The 19,553-nt window shown below is 38.3% G+C and overlaps 1 protein-coding gene across 1 annotated transcript in view; it reads left to right on the top strand.

Moving 5' to 3' along the window:
• Positions 1–7,975: 7,975 nt before the first annotated feature.
• KMO (kynurenine 3-monooxygenase) overlaps positions 7,976–19,553 on the top strand; it is a 45,372-nt gene continuing 33,794 nt past the window's right edge. Inside the window, exons 1-4 of the mRNA XM_056139127.1 lie at positions 7,976–8,108; positions 14,118–14,187; positions 14,453–14,550; positions 16,824–16,913. Coding sequence (XP_055995102.1) covers positions 8,055–8,108; positions 14,118–14,187; positions 14,453–14,550; positions 16,824–16,913 — 312 coding nt within the window. The 5' untranslated portion in view covers positions 7,976–8,054. The remainder of the gene's footprint in view (positions 8,109–14,117; positions 14,188–14,452; positions 14,551–16,823; positions 16,914–19,553) is intronic.

Genomic DNA, 19,553 nt, shown 5'->3' with positions numbered 1-19,553 from the left:
CTCCACCAGCACCCATTTACCACTACCGCGGATCCCAATATCCCTCTCACCCCCCATCTCCCCATTCTCACCCTGCCTCTGTGGCAGGGCATTTCCCTCTGTTCTCTCTCTCCTTTTGGGTGCTGTGGTTTGCAAAAGAGTTAAGTCTGATTTTCAGGGAGAAATGTTGGATGATTTACTTTCCATTGATCACTTTGTATATAAGGAGATGTCGTGTGGCCGCGTAAGCAGCCGCACAGTTTGGAAAGACTGTCCTGGTGCCCGCTTGCAGGCTCATGGTCATCGGGGTTCCAACTGGAGAAGGCAGGATGCAGCACCTACCCCATCTGGGACCTCCCAGTGATATCGGCTCTGTTTGGGACCTAGAGCATTCTCCAAGAGCTGTGGCATCCCCCAGCCGATTTTCTTCTTTGTTGCGCTGTAAAATGGCACTGGGGGCGGGTTGTGGGCATGACTTACGGAATCAGAGGTTGCCTGGGAGCCTGGACAGCCCCTTTGCAGTTTGGAAAGAATGTCCTGGTGCCCGCTTGCAGGCCTATGGTCATCGGGGTTCCATCTGGAGAAGGCGGGATGCAGCACCTACCCCATCTGGGACCTCCTGGTGATATTGGCTCTGTTTGGGACCTGGAGGATTCTCCGAGACCTGTGGCGCCCCCCAGCCGGTTTTCTTCTTTGTTGCGCTGTACCAAGGCGCTGGTTGTGGGCATGACTTCCGGAATTTTATCATTTTTAGGTAGTTCCATATAATGGTACTCGGGACTTACTCCTGTCTCTGTGCTCAGGATGACATACGGGGTGCTGGGGACTGAATCTGGGTTGGCCATGTTGAAGGAAAGTACCTTACTGTATTACCTCTCCAGTCTCCAAATTTTATCATTTGACACCATAAAGAAGTCTAATAAAAGAGGGATAAGTGCTCTACAGGAGACAGTACAGAAGTTTGACAGACTTGATCACTTGATCACTTGACTTCCTGTTAATCATCGATTTGCTCAAGTGGGCACAAGTTATGTCTCCCTGTCGTGTGCTAGTGTAGCCCAAAAGCGTCTGTTTGTTCTAGCAACACGAAGAGCCTCAAACCGATCATTTAGCGTCTTGATGAAGAAGTCTGACCATCTTGTAGGTGGGCTGCCATGCGGTCTTTTGACATCCTGTGGAATCCAGTTGGTAACGGCTCTAGTTCGGCAGTGGTCTCCAAATCTCATTACTTGTCCAACCCATCTGATTTTCTACACCTTGACAAACGAGACAGCATCCCTGATTCAGACCTTGGAAAAGATCTAACAATTATAGGAATATACCATATCTGCAGATTAGAAAACTCAGTCTGGATGCTAATTTTGTTCAGAACTCCATTACTTCAAAACAACTCCAATAAAAAGTTTCAATAGGGAGTGTGAAGCTGCCTTCAGTTCAACCTGTGCCTGTGGGATGAGTGCGTCAGCAGCCTGATGGTGCCTTCGGGCTTCCTGATACCCCAAAATTGCTGCTGTGTCTCTGGAAGGACCCCAACAACTTGGAACCAAGTTTCCAGAGAAATTAAAAGGTCAAAATTTAGGTATGGTGGGAGCCACACCACAAACCACTTCCAGCTCAGCTACACAAGATAATTTATCAGCCTTGCTTCAGAAACCATAAATAAATCTCAAAAGAGATCAAAAGCCGCAGTTAATTTCAGACCCATGCAAGAATTAACAGACAGGGTTAATTTGGATGGGAGGGGAGTGGATCAACCTGCCCAAGCAGAGCCCTTGGCAACCACTTGCTTCCACAATCCAAAACCTCCATCATGTCCCTGGCTAAACTCCACCATCTCAAGACAGACCTCACTGAGATATAAACTGCTGAAAATTGGGGTATGTGAGTTTTGCAACTGAAATATCCAGGCTTTCTTGGGAGTTGGGATGGGCTAACTCCCCCAATCTTCCTGTACTTCTGGATATCTTGACAGTCACATCCACACCCCAAAGCTGCCACCCACTAAAAAAGCTACTCCAGCCCTACCTTCCTGATAAAAATACTGAATTCCTTGAACAAAGGCTGGGGGTGGGATGTGGAGTGTTGGGGGATGGTGGGATGGAAAGGGGGTACACTGTTGTTGGGAAATATACACTGGTGGAAGAATGGGTGTTGGATCATTATTTGACTGAAGTCCAATCATGATCAGCTTTGCAATGGTCCATCTCACAGATATTCAATATACAAAAATTTAAAAAAAGTAATGTGGAGTTAAACCTGCTTAAATCTGCTTAATCAGTAGCTGAATAAGTAGCAGTACTGATTAGAGTGACAGTATAACAGGTAGGGTGTTTATCTCGCATGCAGCCTATCTGGGTTCAATCTCCGGCATCCAATATGGCCCCCTAGCACTGACAGGAGTATTCCTGAGTGCAGAGCCAGGAGTAACCCCTGAACATCACTGGATGTGACCCCCCAAAAAACAAAACAAATACAGCAGTACTCCTATACTAAAAAAAAGTCCCAACAATCATTAGTGGAGGGACACTTACACTGGCTGTGGGTTTGAAGTTTAGATGTCTTAGACTTTGTAAATACAGTGAATTAATAAAGGTGACAAAACAAAACAACCACAACAAAAAAGTCTCAACAAATTGTTTGCATGTAATCCGTATGCTAATTCTAAAACTTAGATGGAACTTGACCAAAAACAGTCAAAATTATTAGAGAAGGAAAAGTTGGTAGACTTGTTCAAGATGTCAATGCCCTTTTTAAACCTTTCTATGTTGGATGTGGAACTGACACTGATTGCTATAAACAAGTAGAAGAAATGAAATAGTTTGAAATCTAGAATCAGACTTGTTTTATACACACACACACACAAACACACACACACACACACACACACATACGTATCACTGTATTACTGTCATCCTGTTATTCATTGATTTACTTGAGCAGGCACTAGTAATAGAATTCCTCCCAGCCCTGAGATTTTACCAGCCTCTCCTTACTCATCTTTCCCAATGATTGGAAGCTCTTTCAGGGTCAGGGGAATGAGACCTGTTATTGTTAGTGTTTTTGGCATATCGAATTCATGACGAGGAGCTTGCCAGTCTCTCTGAGAGGCATATATATATATATATATATATGTATACACACACACACATATATATATATTTCTCTCTATGATTTGTTGCCTACTGTCTGAACCCCATCAAATATGATGTGGTAAGTATGGAAAATGGGTAGGAAGTGTCTTATGTGTCTGGAAAGCAGCATGGAGCGTGGCAGTGGTTGGGTAGTGGAGGTCGGTTGCTGGAGCTGGGTACCTTGGGGTGGGAAGGGCTCTCATCCACCCCACTCATTGGCGCCCCAAGTGAAAACAGACTGTGCGGAGTCTGTGGCATGGTTATGGGTGCCTCATTTTATGCTCCCTTCTTGGAGAAGCAGCCATGAATTCTGAAGGGTGGCCGATGAGATTATCTGGCACTGGCAGGGAGTGACTTATGAGTGGGTTCCGTGGGACTTCATTCATGCACCAGAGCATCCGAAAGTGGTCTGGAGCATGGCAGTGGTTGGGTAGTGGAGGTCAACTGCAGAGGCTGGGTCCCATATATATATATGTTTATATACATATATGTATACTATATATATGGTTATATATAGTATACATATATGTATGTATATAACTAAGACAGTAGTGGAGATTTTTCCATACAGAGTAAATTTGTATTTATTTAGAAAAAATGGCACTTATATAACAGTATAACAATTTATTTTGTGTTGAATATTATCTTAGGAATAAAATACAGATATAAATATTTTTTGATGTTGTTGTTTAGAGGTGGGATGTACACCTTGCAGTTCTCAGGGGACATATATGGAGTTGACTGCATATAAGGCAAGTTCCTAAATCTCTGTACTAGCTCTCTGGCCTTAAGCTACAAATCTCAAAAGGTAATATAGAATATTGTGAAAATTATGAAAAACATTATTTTAAAAATAAAATGAACAGCACTAACTACAAAATAAAATATTTTATTGCCAACATATTTTAATTCTACAAAAGTGGTGCAGGTGACTTATGTTAAATGGAAAGAAGGGAGAGATGGCAGTCTTGAGAAAGGAGTCTGCCACTTCTCTCTCTAACCATCTCAGTTATCGGGAAATCTAGGACTGACAAAAAGTCTACTATGAGCCCCTACATGGCGTAGACCTCATGTCTACATGAGGCAGCCATCAAGCTGCACCTGCAGTCCATTGTTCTGCACAGTGTGGGAAATGATCTGCCATGGAATCAGGCTGGAACAAGGAATTGTTCTTTGCAGAAAAAAAAAAAGTCAATCCTAAATCTTATCCAGGTTTGTCAGTCCTTCCTCACAGAAAAGATTCCGGGAGTAGACAAATAATGAAGCAAACAGCATTATTTAGAGATTATGAAGAAGAGAGGGGAGAGACAGAGAGAATGAGAGGGCAAGAGAGAGAGAGAGAAAGAGAGAGAGAGGGAGGGAAGGAGAGAGGGAGAGAAAAAGGGAGGGAGAGAAACACAAGTCAGGTGGAGATGTGTGCCTACCCCAGTATTGGGAGGTGCATTGTTGCATTTGCAAAATTGGCTTTATAGGTTTTCTCCATGGCTTCTCCCATGTGGAGTTTTCTAATTAAGTAAGAGTCCATTGCTATGGCATTGTCAAACAGAAGACTCTGAAGCTTTTTGGTGGTCAACCTCCAAGTATCTATCACAGGTCTTTGTTCCTGCTGGATCTTCTCTCTGGAGAGTTGTTCCAGTGTTTTCTGGTGCTTTGTTGGTGCCAGTTAGAGCCTTACCAGACCTCAGTTTCAGTGTCCACAAAGTGAATCAAGCAATAATGCTTTTAGCTCCTATAGAGTTACTGACAGAGTAATGTCTTCATAACTTATCTTGGTTTCAAGTCCCAAGAGCTCAGGAGGACCTCCCTAACTACTTGCCTGATTCAAAAGAAAGCCGCTAAGAAAGCAAAGGGCAAGGTCCAGAGTCAAAGAAGTTACTTGCAAAATCCATAAAGAATAAAACTCCTGGGTATGGTGCTGCCAGCAGGTCAATCTGTACCTGTGAGGCGAGTGCATCAGCAGCCTGATGGCACCATCAGACTTTCAGATACCGCAAAATTGCTGCTGTGCCTTTGGCCAGACCCCAAAAAGTTTGGGCAAAGTTTACCAAGAAAGTAAATGGCCAAAAGTTAGGTATGTGGGAGACACACCCACAGACCACCTCCGGCTCAGCTATACAGTTGGAAGCATGGCCTCTCTGGTTTCTGATCGAACTGCTTAATGGCCATGATCCCAGAGACTCAGAAACGAATCTCGAAACCCAAAGGCTTTTGGCAGAAATGCATCCTGTTCCTGCAGTAGGTTCCTGGTGCTGGGCCACTCCAGGTGGGAATAGATTTCGTGCATTGGCCTGTTCCCCCTGGCGGCCCCGTGATTGCCATCCTTCAGAGGCCACTGGACAGTCAGGTTTGGGCCTGCAGTGACGAGACATGCAGGGCCTCACCAGATGGTTGTGGAACCGGCCCTTTCCTCCTGATCCCAACGAGACCCCGAGTCGCTGCCTACATACAACCTCTCTGGCGCCTGATCAAGCTGATTAACAGTCATGATCCTAGAGACTCAGAAACAAATCTCAAAACCCAGCGGGTTTTGGCAGAAATGCATCTGGACCGCATACACGCATGCAAGGTGGCCACCACCTCAGAGCCTATAGGAAAGCCAGGTATGAGCCGGCGGTGATGGGGTAACTGCAGTTTCATGGGAAGGGGGATGGTATGGGCTCATCCTTCATGCCCTACCGAGGTCACGAGTTGCCCCCCAGGAGCTGCTCTCTGGAACAGCAATAACACCAGACGCACAGAAACCAATCTTGTAATTATCTGGTTCTTTGCAGAAATCCAAAATCGCAAGGCTGCTATTGTGGCCACACAAGATTATATGATTCTCATAACCAGCTATAGTAAACAAAGTATTTCACAGAGCAATTCTGATTATAGGGGGGGAAATTCTATACAATAATAGTGCATCTTTTGTCAAGATAATGTAATCAATGTATAGAAGAGTTAAGTGGAAATCTTCTGCCTCACAGGCATTAGGAGGGATGGGAGGGGGGTATATTGGGGTTCTTGGTGGTGAAAAATGGGTACTGGTGAAGGGAAAGGTGTTTGATCATTGCATGACAGAGACTTAAACCTGAAAGCTTAATAACTTTTCCCACAGTGAATAAATATTCAATAAATACATATAAGAAGAAAAATAAATAAATAAAATTATGAAAAAAAAAGTAAGGTGGAGTTCATGCCCAATTTAATCAGCTAATCAGTGGCCAGTGGCTGAATAAATAGCAGTACTCCTACAGTTAAAAAAAAAAACAAATAAGCAGAATAAAAGGTGCTCCACATCATTAGCAAGGAATGCATATTAAAATATTAAGATAGAACACAAAACTGGAGTACAATCCTAAAGCAAAAACAGCAGGATGAACCTGAAAATCTAGAAATAAAAGCACTGCAAGTATTGGCAAGGTAATGCAGTACCCTGAGGTATGTTACAATTCAAAATAATAGTGTGGGAAAGATATAAAACAAGCCACATTCAAGAAAAATAAGGTTAGAAGATAGGAAGCAAAAGAAACAGATCAGTGGGGAGTGAAAGAAGTAGGAAGAGGGGAAAAGGAAAAGAAGAAGAACAATTTTTAAAAAAGTAAACTCTGAGCACCACTGGATGTGGCTATCTAAAATGATAAAATTTAAACAGTTTATTAAACTAGAAAACCTTTTCTTTTGGCAGGAAGGAAAATAATAGGTGGCTAACTGACGCAGTTAGAAGGGGAACATCTTTTTACTATATGTCCTTTTTTTTCTTTTTTTTCTGTTTGGGCAGGGCACACCAGAGAGTGCGCATGGTTTATTCCTGGCTCTGCACTCAGAAGTTACTCCTGGTGTGAGACACTCTGGTGCTAGGGATCAAACTCCAGGTTGCCATGTACAAGGCAAGTGCCCTAACCTAGTATTTGTACTCCTCCTCTTTTGTGATTTTTGAAGTTTGGATCATGTGACTCTATTTACTTTTTCAAAATATGAAAGGAAATACCCAGTAACAGTTTTCTAGGTGCTAGAAAATACTTATCCACAGGAGGTCGCTACTTCATTACATTTAACTCTTGTACTTAGCCAGAGAAAAACCAGTCTGAATTCTCCTAGGTTTCACTAGAAAGTTTCGTTCTAGGTTTAAAAAAATACTTTTACATTTTGCTCCCATTTGATACCACATCATGTTCTAGGGGAAGAAATTTTAATTCCAAATATATGTATTTTTTCAAAAGCAGTTACCTATTACATTGTGTGTAGAAAGACACAGAAGTGAAAAGATAATATGAAACTAGGAATAAGTTTATAAGAATTATAGTCTAAACCATATATTTCTTATAGAGATAATTTACTAATTATATCTAAAGTTTCTAGCTCTAATGCAAAAAATATGTTTGGCAGTTAAACCTTGTTCAGGAGACAATCGTGGCTAAGCAAAATGCTTTAAGAAGTGGAGTCTTAAGGACAATCAATGAGGACCCTCCTGTGTGGTCTTACTGAGAAGATTAATCTTAATAGCAGAAACAACTCAGGAATTTATTGTGAAGCTATGCGATCTTACTGCTGAGAGAAATAGGAAATGCTTTGGGACTTCTAAAAAGTGAAGTTTCGTTCATGATTAGTCTTGAATAAAAATGAAACTAAGAATACAGAGGAAATCCCGTAAAACTGTGCTATAAAAAAATCTGATTTAACATTTAATCTAGAGAGAGTAGGTGTTTTAATTTGACTGAACTTTTGAAAATTTAGCTTCTCTGATGAATTTCAGTTTTTTTGTAAAGGCTGAGTTATTCTTCTTTGGCTAAAAATGGGTTAAATGCCGTCTTCGCAGTTCAAGGGAAATTAGCTCTGTTCAAACATTTCTACTGGCTCACAAATTGCAGGGCTTGTAAAGTATAAAGCATGGGGAAATCCATGTGTAAGAGACGTTTTTCTCACTGGCAGGAGCTACAAGGATAAAAAAACACTTTGGCAGTTATGGATTCATCTGACATTCAAAGGAATAAAATAGCTATCATTGGCGGTGGCTTGGTAAGAATATATTTGGATGTTATTCCAGTTAGTGGTATTTTATTATATTACCTTAAGGCCACTGTTAATCATTTATACATTGCTTATTTTCTTGTGAAAACCTTTTTGATATTAAATACATCAAATTAGAATATAGTATTACTACTATTTTGCTCATATCTAGAAAAGGTATTTTATTTCTATTAAATCCGAAGGTTTTGGGTTTTGTTATTCTGGCTTAGCAGTTCTTAAAAGAGAAAGTATAGTAAATTGAGATTAATTTATTTCCACATTTATTGTTTCTAAATCAAATAGTTTAAATAGTTTAAATAGTCATTGTAATGAAAATATTTACCTCAAGTTCCTTAATTGCTTACTTTATACTTTCCACTGAAAGGGTCAGAATAAAAGGGTCAAGAAAAATTAAATTAATGCAAAATTTTCATGTTGGATTTTCAGTAGATATGGGAATAAATGGGAATAATTTCTTCCTGGTCACCTGTTTCAACTGCTAGTTTAGTGGGGCATCTAAGGTAAAAAAGTGAGCAGGTGAAAATGAAAATTGAGCAGGAAGATACTTACTCCACATCTACAAGGGATTGGAGGAGTCTCACCTCATCATCAATTATCACTGATTTTTAAAAAATAATTTATTAAAGCATCATATTTTACAAAGTTACTCATAGTTGGGTTTTAGACAACAATGTTCCAGTACCAACTTCACCACAAGGGTTCCCACTTTCCCTTCCACCATCTCCCCATCTCCAGTGCACCACCTTGAGAAGCACATTTTTAAGTTGAGTTGTTGAAGTTTGAACTTCTTGTTTTCAGTGTAGTTGACTCTGTGGTTTAGCTACTGTACGAAATTCAGTTCTGTTGTATGTAGGATTGTCTAGGTAAATTGCATGTTTTCCCCTTTCAGGAGAACTAATTTGAAATGGAAATATACCCCTTTGTTAAAGTTCAATCATTGTTTCACCTTTAGTATAATCATTTGCAGGCTGTTGACTGATAATTTTCCATTGATTTACTCAACAAAAAGATTATTTACTAGAAACTGAACTAAAACTACATATAACTACACACACAGACACACACACATATATATAAAATGTCCTTACTTAGATTTTTCATTTACTTTATTGTCTTTTGTCTAAAGTACTGTAACTGTTCCCTTAATATTTCCCATTCTTTGTACTAATGAATATGGTCAGATGTCATTTGGTCAATACGTGAAACATATATTTTAATTTTTTCATACTAGGTTTCATTCCAATTTTTCCTGCAAACATTAAAATTCATATATTTAACAAAATCAATTCGTATCTGTCATGTGCCAAGATTGTTTTAGGTGTTAAGAATATGTTGCAAACATTTAAGGGATGAGATATACAGTGAAACCAAAAGCAAATAATTTTAGTTAAAGATAAGTATCATAAAAGATACACAAACAGGATAAAGCTATTGGAAACATCAGGTGATTTCTGTTTAGAAAGTGGTTTAAGACATTCTGTCTGAGAGGAACATCTGACCAGAAGTCTGAATAATCAAACACGAGAAAAGCTACAGGAGGAAGATGATTCCAGGAAGAGATGAGGCAAGAAGAAAAACTATGAGACAATAAGGAGTTGGATACCTGTTCAAAGAGCAAAGGCTATAAAGATAAATCTGAAGAAGAGTTGAGGCTAAAGACATTCAGATTTCAAAGGGTCTTAAAATGTCAAGACAGTAAGGTAAAGGCCCTCCCGTTGTTCATCGATTTGCTCGAGCGGGCCCAGTAACGTCTCCATTGGAGACTTTGTTGTTACTGTGTCTGGCATATCAAATACTCTCGGTAGCTTGCCGGGCTCTCCGAGAGGGGCGGAGGAATCGAACTCAGGTCTGCCATGTTGGCTGCATGCAAGGCAAACGCCCTACCGCTGTGCTATCACTCCAGAAGACAGTAAGATTGTATTTTATTTTAAGAAAATGAAAAGTCACTGGAGGAATTTTAAGCAGGAAAATAAGTTCTAATTTTGAAATGTCCCTTAGTGGAGAACTGGAAAATTGTGAGAAGACAAGCTAAGGATGTAGGAAGCTATTGTGTTTGTGTAAACCTTGAACGAGGGTAATAACAATGGTGTCTCTTAAAATTTATCTTAAAAATCTTAAAGGCGATTACAAAATGGCTTGACATATGTTTCGGGAGACATAAAATTATGGCTATAATTCATGAATTTTTTTCTACATAACACTTACTCTCCACATCATATAATTTTATTATCTAGGTTCACATATGTTACAAAATAGAAATATGCATAAAAAAGTAATATGTGTGTGAAGAAACAATTAAAATTTCTCTGCTAAAGAATTCTATACACCTTATTCTTCAGAGCCATGCCTATAAAACATGTTTGATTCTTTATTTAAGTTTCATTTTGTGCAGAACTCCATTCCTCATTTATTCCATCATTAAATCTTGGTGGCAATTTCCAAAATATACTGAGTGCTGGGACTGAGTGCCATCCTATTATACTGAGTTCCATCCTAATTGATGTCATCATTAACCTTCATTCACATTCATGTTATCGGTCCCTAAGAATTTGCCAACTTCCTCTTATCTACATATAGTCTAGTCTATCCTCAATGCTGCAGTCAGAAAGATTCCTAAAGAATAAATCTGATAAAAACTATAATAATTCTTGGCTTAAGCCCTTCTAATGGTTTCCAATTATAAATAAATAAAATCTACTTGTCTAAACATCCTACATGAACTAAGCCTGTTTACTTTTTTAGTTGGAACTTTTGCCTTCTTTGATTTTATAGATTATCAATCTTCGTCTGAAATTGCACACACTTTATTTACTCATTCATTATTTTTACTTATTTATTAAATTTATTTATAAGAAGTGAGATATAAATTCTTACCTGCCAAGATACTCCAGCCTACAATACTTAATTTCATTTAGTACTTAATAGACAAATGAGTAAGAGAAATTGTCAAAGACCCCAAGTATTTGGTTCTCAGTGTAATAAAAATGGACATGAGAACAAGGGAGATTCAAGTTGAAAAATAAAGTATGCATCTATAACTAGAAGTATGTATAAATTGCAGACAGTAGTAACAGCCAACTCATAAAGATGGTCTCAGAAAATATTGCATTTAGAGAAAAAATAATCCTCAGCCTAAGATAAATTGAAATCAACTTAACATGTTTTTTTCAAAACATGGGATATCTGAAAATCTGGAGTTTAAAAACTGCAACAAAACATTTAAAAAATATAACCTTGCCCCATTTGTGCCCAAATTTCTTATATACTTTGCAACATTCTGAAAACAAAAGATTTAGGAAACTCTTCCTACATTGATTCAAACTCCTCCTATCCTTACACCATTTTGCTTTAAGAATAAAAGGTAAAAGTAAAGGCCCTCCCGTTGATCGTCGATTTGCTCGAGCGGGCCCAGTAATGTCTCCATTGGAGACTTTGTTGTTACTGTGTCTGGCATATCAAATACTCTCGGTAGCTTGCCAGGCTCTCCGAGAGGGGCGGAGGAATCAAACTCGGGTCGGCCATGTTGGCCGCTTGTAAGGCGAACGCCCTACCCGCTGTGCTATAGCTCCAGCTTTAAGAATAAGGCACAATAATTAGTGCAGCACATTGAGAAAGGATGTTATCTCAGGAGTTTCTGAGGTTGGCCCTTTTCACTTTGACTTGCCCTTCGGTGGATCATTTCAGTACTTGATTTTAGGCTGAGAATTCTGAGGTCTTATTGAAGAAGGAGTGGTCAGCCTCTCTCCAGCCCCACGTATTTCTGGAATCCCTGGCAGCCACATACACATCCCACAACTGCTGCCATGTAAACTCAAGGCCTACTTAAATATTCTGGAGGTTCTGGAACACACAGCCAACAGCTCCAAATTCTACCATACTGACTTCCCAATAGGAGCCCTCCAAATTAGATGGGAAAGTAACACAGAATCCAACTAAGCTCAATAAACAAAAATATTCACACAGAAAGTTCAACTAGTAACAAACAGCTAAATAAACTTTCAGACACTGACTTAATGAATCCATGGTTAGATATAACAATTTTCACAGATTTCCTTTCACTGAAGTATTTTGTGATAATTCCACTAGCCACTTAGTTGTAACAAGCAATATAAAATAAATCCTTTTTGTACCTGCTAAGGGGGTAGGCTTGAGGGTTAGTTGGGAAAATGGGAGTAATGGTGGAGGAAAAGTCACACTGGTGGTGGGTTTGGTGTTGTAATATTGAATACCTGTAACAAATGTATCATGACAACTTTGTAAACTACAGTGTCTACACAAAAGGGAAAATCTTATTTTAAGTAAGTCCCAAAATGGAAGATTAGCAGTGTAGCGCTGTCCTCCCATTGTTCATCGATTTGCTGGAGCGGGCCCAGTAACATCTCCACTGTGAGAGTATCTCGCCCACACAGCAAAGCCTTGCAAGCTGCCCATATTCGATATGCCAAACTAAGTAAAATGGAAGATTATTTGAAAATATTTAAATTAAAAATATTTTGTACCAAAATTTATGAATAACTCTGGAAATCAGTAGAGAAAAAGATATCAATAAAATTTGAAAGGAGTTTTTTAAAATTAAAAATCAGTTTACAGAAGAACTAGCTCCAAATAACCAGTAGGACTTACCTAAATAACCAATAGATCCAAATAACTAATAGTGAAAAAATGTTCAATTTCTTAAATAATTAAACATAAAAATTTTAGTTCTCCCACCTTGTTCACCTTAATTGTTTGAGAAGACAAAGTGCTGAAGAAGCTGAACTTGTAAATTCCTGCTTAGAACTCTAGTACAAAATTTTGAAACAGTTTGGCATAATAAAGATGAAGCTCCATCAACCTTTGGCCAGTGACTCTTCTATTGTCTATAAAATTCTAATGAATTTTCATTCACTTTTATATCAAAATATACGCACAAAATGTTTTTTGTGACATGTTAATATCATATTACCAGACCAGAAGGAATTTAAATGTTTTTTAAGGGTAGAACGAATAAATAATTTATATGTGTTTATACAATGAAAATAAAACAATAATGACCTGTGGTTTACATGCATATAGTTGAGTTATAGCAAGATATATAAAAAGAAAATCACAAAAGGAACTTTAAATTTAAGTGGTCAACATTAAGCTATATGCCATAGGGGTGCGTGCATAAGTGACAAAACATAGATATAGTAACATAATTAGAAGATATGGAACTGCACCACTAAAACAATGCACTTTTGAACCAACCTTAACCAAATTATTAAAAATTTAGTAAGATATATTATCACTAAAGTCAGAATGTTTGCGTCTAGGTGAAAGATTAGTGATTGTAACTGAGGAGGGAAGGTGGGGAATTATGGGTTCTGATCTACTTTGTGACAACAATATTGAATACCACTATAAGTGTGTTTTCTTCCTATTACTCATAAAATGTACATGTTTTATAACTTTTGGATATAAAATTATATATCACTGTAAATTTTTTTAATGGAGAGCTAGAGAAATAGCTCATTGAGATGGATCATAGGCTGCGCAAGCACCACATCCCCAGCGCCACAAGTTCCCCTGAGCATGAAAGGGTGTGTCCCCCAAACCAATAGACAAAAAGAAAAAGAGAACAAATGGAAACTACCTCTGAAGTTGTATCATTTATTTATTTATTTGATTTTTTGCAGGGAGTTACATGGACAGTGGTCAGAGATCACTTCTAGAGGGCTTAGGGCACCATATGAAGTACTGGGGATCAAACCTAGATCTGCCACATACAAGGCAAATGCACTATTGCTATGTAGTATACAACAAATGTATTGTTGCTATGCTCCCTAGTCATATTATTTAATTTTTAATTAATTCCATTGTTTTGTAAATGGTGCTTTCTAGTAGTGACTGAGTAAATCAGTATGATGACCAAAATAGTAGAGCACAACCACACACAATGTTTGCATTTTACCAGTATAAATTCACTATATTTGTATAATAAGCTAAGAACATGAAACAGAATGTTTTGATTTCCAGGTTGGAGCATTAAATGCATGTTTCCTAGCAAAAAGGAATTTCCAAGTGGATGTGTATGAGGCTAGAGAAGGTAAGACAAAACTGGTAATGGTGCGATGTGGTTCTATTTCTCTAGTCTCTATCTTCATAACTTCTAAAGAAAAATTTTTAAAAGAGGAAGTGATGTATTAAAAAACTAAATTATATAAATTTAATACAAACTTTATACTATTTATTTTTCCTTTAAAAAAAGTTAACAATGTCTTTTAGTTTCCTTCTGATTATACTAGTATACTCATTATGTTCAAGGATGTGAGGAGGTGTGAATAACATGGAGTCTATTTCCAATGCTTTAGATATCCGGGTGGCTAAATCTGTACGTGGAAGAAGCATTAACTTGGCCCTTTCTTATAGAGGGCGACAAGCCTTGAAAGCCATTGGCCTCGAAGATCAGGTAACTTGTTAATATTTTAAAGAGAGAAAGAGAGAAAGAGAAAGAGAGAGAGAGAGAGAGAGAGAGAGAGAGAGAGAGAGTGTGTGTGTGTGTGTGTGAGAGAGAGAGAGAGAGAGAGAGAGAGAGAGAGAAAACGATAGGGGAGCTATATACATGCTATTATTTCAACAACTGCATGATCTTGATTTCACTTAGACTAGTACTAAATACTACTGCATAGAATGCCAGGAATAATGGTATGGAACTTCATTCTACAAAAGTATGTGAACTTCCTAATTTACAAAAAAAAATGAACCTTTATTAATTGAGGCACATGGTAGGAGTTAGTGGTGGGGGTGGTGTTGAGGTGGAGATTGAGGATTGAGGTTACCAGCACAAATGCATGATATAAAGTAGGAGAACACTGCGAATTCACCTAATTAATTGCTCTGAATAGTGGATCTATGTCTATGGAAGGATGGTCTGAGTGATATCTAAGAAGAGGTAGTCAGTTCTGTTCTTTGTATTATATAGGTATATAGTAAGTAAGTAAAGTAAAGGCCCTCCTGTTGATCATTGATTTGCTCGAGCGGGCCCAGTAACGTCTCCATTGGAGACTTTGTTGTTACTGTGTCTGGCACATCGAATACGTCACGGGGAGCTTGCCAGGCTCTGCTGTGGGGGCAAGATACTCTCGGTAGCTTGCCGGGCTCTCCAAGAGGGGCGGAGGAATTGAACTCGGGTCGGCCATGTTGGCTGGCATGCAAGGCAAACGCCCTACCACTGTGCTATTGCTCCATAAGACAATTATATCTTATAGTAAAACAATTTTGTACTCCTAACAAAACACTGGAACTAGAAAGTTTTCATCACACAATCAGCAGCAAATTAGACTCGATGGCCTTACAGATTCAAAAATATTTTTTTTTATCTTGTTGGGGCCAGAACCACAGTACAGCAGGTAGGGTGCTTGCCTTGCATGTTACTGACCTGGGTTCAGTTTCTGATATTCCATGTGGTTCCAGGAGCCCTGTCAAGAGACATCCCTGAATGTTAAGCCAGGAGTAAATTCTGAGCACAACAGGTGTGCCCCCAAACAAAACAGTACTTTTTTTTTATTGAGATGATGATTTGTAGCAGAAATTGCATTTGACTGTAGGGTGTTGCTCTGATTCCACATGTCACTGATAGTCAAATACAGCTGTCACTGTCACTGTCACTGTCCTCCCGTTGTTCATCGATTTGCTCAAGTGGACCCAGTAATGTCTCCATTGTGACACTTGTTAACTGTGCTTGTCATATAGAATACGTCGCGAGTAGCTTGCCAGGTTTTGCCGCGCGAGCGAGATACTCTCTGTAGCTTGCCGGTCTCTCAGAGAGGGGTGGAGGAATCAAACTCAGGTCAGCCATGTCGGCCGCATGCAAGGCAAACGCCCTACCTGCTGTGCTATCGCTCCAGCCCCCACATACAGCTATATATCTTAAATTTGAAAATGTCTGAATTCTGAAACCAGTGAGCTCCAAGTTTGTGTGTAAAGATTGTGAACCTATGAGTAGGTTTTTTCCCCATATAGGCTGTATGTTTCTGAATTGCTCACTTTATCATGTAGCTTGGAAATGTGAGTAGAATTATTATATGTGCTTTTTTGATAATATTTTTGCTAGCAATAAAAGGTAAAGGTAAGGTAAAGGCCCTCCCGTTGATCGTCGATTTGCTCGAGCGGGCCCAGTAACGTCTCCATTGGAGACTTTGTTGTTACTGTGTCTGGCATATCGAATACTCTCGGTAGCTTGCCGGGCTCTCCGAGAGGGGCGAAGGAATCGAACTCGGGTCGGCCATGTTGGCTGCGTGTAAGGCGAACGCCCTACCCGCTGTGCTATCACTCCAGCCCTTGCTAGCAATGTGTCCTTTAAATGTTAAAATATTAAATGGAATAGAAATAGCAAATATCATTTGCATTTTCATAATATTTTTTAGTTGTATATGTAGGAAAAGACTTTGTGGTTGAGTTTTAGAAGTCTCGAATTTTACTTCTCATGAGATTTACAGATCAGTTATCCTCTCTGAAAAGAACTACTTCCTCAATTATAATTAAAAATCTAATGTTATAAAGTTCAAACCAAAGTTTGCAGAAGCTGTTTTAATTAAGTTTTCACCATACTTTAATGGTCTTTCACATTACTTTTTAAATTGCTTGAAAATACTTAAAAATCACATTTAAAAATTAATACCTACTTTATTTGCACTGAGTCTATGTCATAAAATCAAAAAAATATTTTTGTTTTCATTTTAGATTGTATCCCAAGGTATTCCCATGAGAGCAAGAATGATACATTCACTTTCAGGAAAAAAGACTGCAATTCCCTATGGAACAAAGTCACAGGTAAGTTTATCCTGGAGATACTTGTTCAATGGCACTTGAGTCTAATGTCAGAAAATTTCCAGGAAAAGAAGGCCTACCTCCGTCTAGAGTTTTGGAACTTGGGGATGAGGATGTAGTTGAGTGGCAGAGCACTTGCCCTGCTTTACAAGTATGTGAGATGTTGAGTTCTAGCTCTGGCATGATACACACACAATTAATTGAATTCATATTAGTTAGTAGGTTAAGTCATAGAGATACTTGAAAGAGGACTCAATTTCTAATAAATCTTGAGTTATTTATCATTATTATATTTATTAGGCTATTTTGTATTTGCCTATGTGTAAAGTTCATACATTTTTGGAATTCCTGTTCCCTCTAATTCCTTTTAGTTAGATAGGAAAAATTTTCATGTTTTAATTGGAGAAGAATGCCATTGTTAACCATAATATGCCAAAACAATTCAAGATAGCTTTGTGACATTATTGCCTTCTTCAAAGTGAAGAATTTATAGAATGAACCAGAAGTGATTTTAATATTGTACAATTTCTATCAAAATAGAGGCCAGAGGGTGATATAAAGTTTATGAAACAAAATATTTTGTCATACTTTATGTTTTACTTCTACATAGGAATGTATGTAGTTGGTCAAAATATGACTTTTTATCTAACTTCTAACTACACTTTCCAAGTTTGTTTTTTTGAGAGATGTTTCCTTGAGAGAGATGTTTCCTTGAGAGAGAACAAATGCACAAAACATTAAGTAGAGAAAAGCCCTTACTTGCTTTATGCAACAACACCTCATTTTATTTTAAAATCCCCCACCTCATTTTATTAAGTGAAAATTCCATGTGACGTTCATATTCTTCTATGTCTCTGACCTTCAAACTCCCATTTCAAGTAGATCAGAGAGAGTCCCCTGGGAACTTATTAACATGCAGACACTGATTCCGTAGGGCTAGGTAGAGGCTAAGGTTCTGTATTCCAAACACACATAGAAGTTATCCAGACTGGATACACATATTGGACAAGAGATAAAGCACATAAGCTCAAGGAAATAAGGCCCTTGTGGATATTGTGATGAAAAAAAGTGCCTGGAGCATTATACTCATTGGGATGTACTATTAGAAAACAAATAAAAACAAACACTGTCCTCCTGCTGTTTCATTGATTTGCTCGAGTGGGCCCAGTAATGTCTCCATTTTTGAGACTTGTTGTTACTGTGTTTGGCATATGACTAAATAATAAAATATTACAATAACTAAATATTTGGGGTAAGAGGAATAGGGGAAGAATCAAAATTTTCTATTAATGATTAGAAATTATAATATTTTAATTGATTTATAAAATAGAGAAACTCGTGAGCATGACAGGGGAGAAAAGTTCATTGACCTTGCATAGTCAGATAAACAATGTCAATTATTAGTAGTCACTATTTAGTTGAGCCTCCAATTGAGCAAGGAAAGAAAGAAGAAAAAAAATCGCTTTTTCTCAACCAGCAACTGAAATTTGCAATTAAAGTTAAGTATTTACAATTACAAGTTAAATTTACAATTACAAGAAGTTGTACCAAATATATCCTTTCTATAAATAATAATTGTCCTCCATGTTTGCTATGCGCTGAAGAGCCAGTTGCTAATTGATTGGAAAGAAGCATGTAACATGGTGGGGAAGGTATTAATCAAGTTCATTAGGAAGAGAGCTCTGCTGACTGATGGCAGGAATACTCAACTGTATGATTTATTTAGAAATCCTAAAATGGTCAGAGAGGAAGTAAAACTTTAATTTCCAAAGAACACTAGAAAGAGGAACTGAGACTTGATTGGTTTTAAAACTTATTTTATCAGAAAAATAGCGCTATCTTAAATCAAGTGAGGATATTTGCATATGGGAAGCAAGTTGGATGAGACAAGATCCCTAAATATGTAAATTTCAAACACCTTTGTGTATTAAGTGAGAAATTTATGAATTCACTTTTGTATAACAGATCGCTTATAGCAATCAGTAACCTTAAATTCATTAAATACAGCCCTTGCTTTACAGATGAAGAAACAGCTGCAGGAATATGAGGTTGTATCAAGCTTACGGCAAGTCAGGTTGCCTCAGAAAACAGGAAGCAGAGTGGGGGTAGGAGGAAAGGAATTGTGTGATGTGAATTGGTCCTGCTTGGTTACACTATTTCTCAATGTCCCAAACTGTTTATGGGTGCTAATAACTCTCCCCTGCTGCTTTTATCTTGTATCAACAACACAGAATTGCTGAAGAAGGTAAATTCATCACACCAGAGATTTAATTAATAACATGTTAAAAAAAAACAGGAAACAAATGTTGCTAAATTGAACAACTTTTTTTTTTTTTGCTTTTTGGGTCAAGCCTGGGAATGCACAGGGGTTACTCCTGGCTCATGCACTCAAGCAATTACTCCTGGAGGTGCTCGAGGGACCATATGGGATGCTGGGAATCACACCTGGGTCCTCTGCTTGAAGGGCAAAATGCCCTACCTGCTGTGCTATCGCTCCAGCCCCAAGAACATATTGTTTAAAGAAGAATACTTTAAACCTAAAGTAAAAATAATCTTTCTTGAGAGAGAACCAAAGACAGAATGATAGAGACAGGTTTCTCATCCCCAAGAGGTTATCAGTGGGGTCCTTAATGTACTAGATCA

This window comes from Sorex fumeus, unplaced genomic scaffold (genome assembly GCF_029834395.1).
Source record: "Sorex fumeus unplaced genomic scaffold, SorFum_2.1 ptg000007l, whole genome shotgun sequence".
Taxonomy (NCBI): domain Eukaryota; kingdom Metazoa; phylum Chordata; class Mammalia; order Eulipotyphla; family Soricidae; genus Sorex; species Sorex fumeus.
The sequence above is the reverse complement of the archived record's forward strand: the minus strand, read 5'-3'. Positions and strand labels throughout refer to the sequence as shown.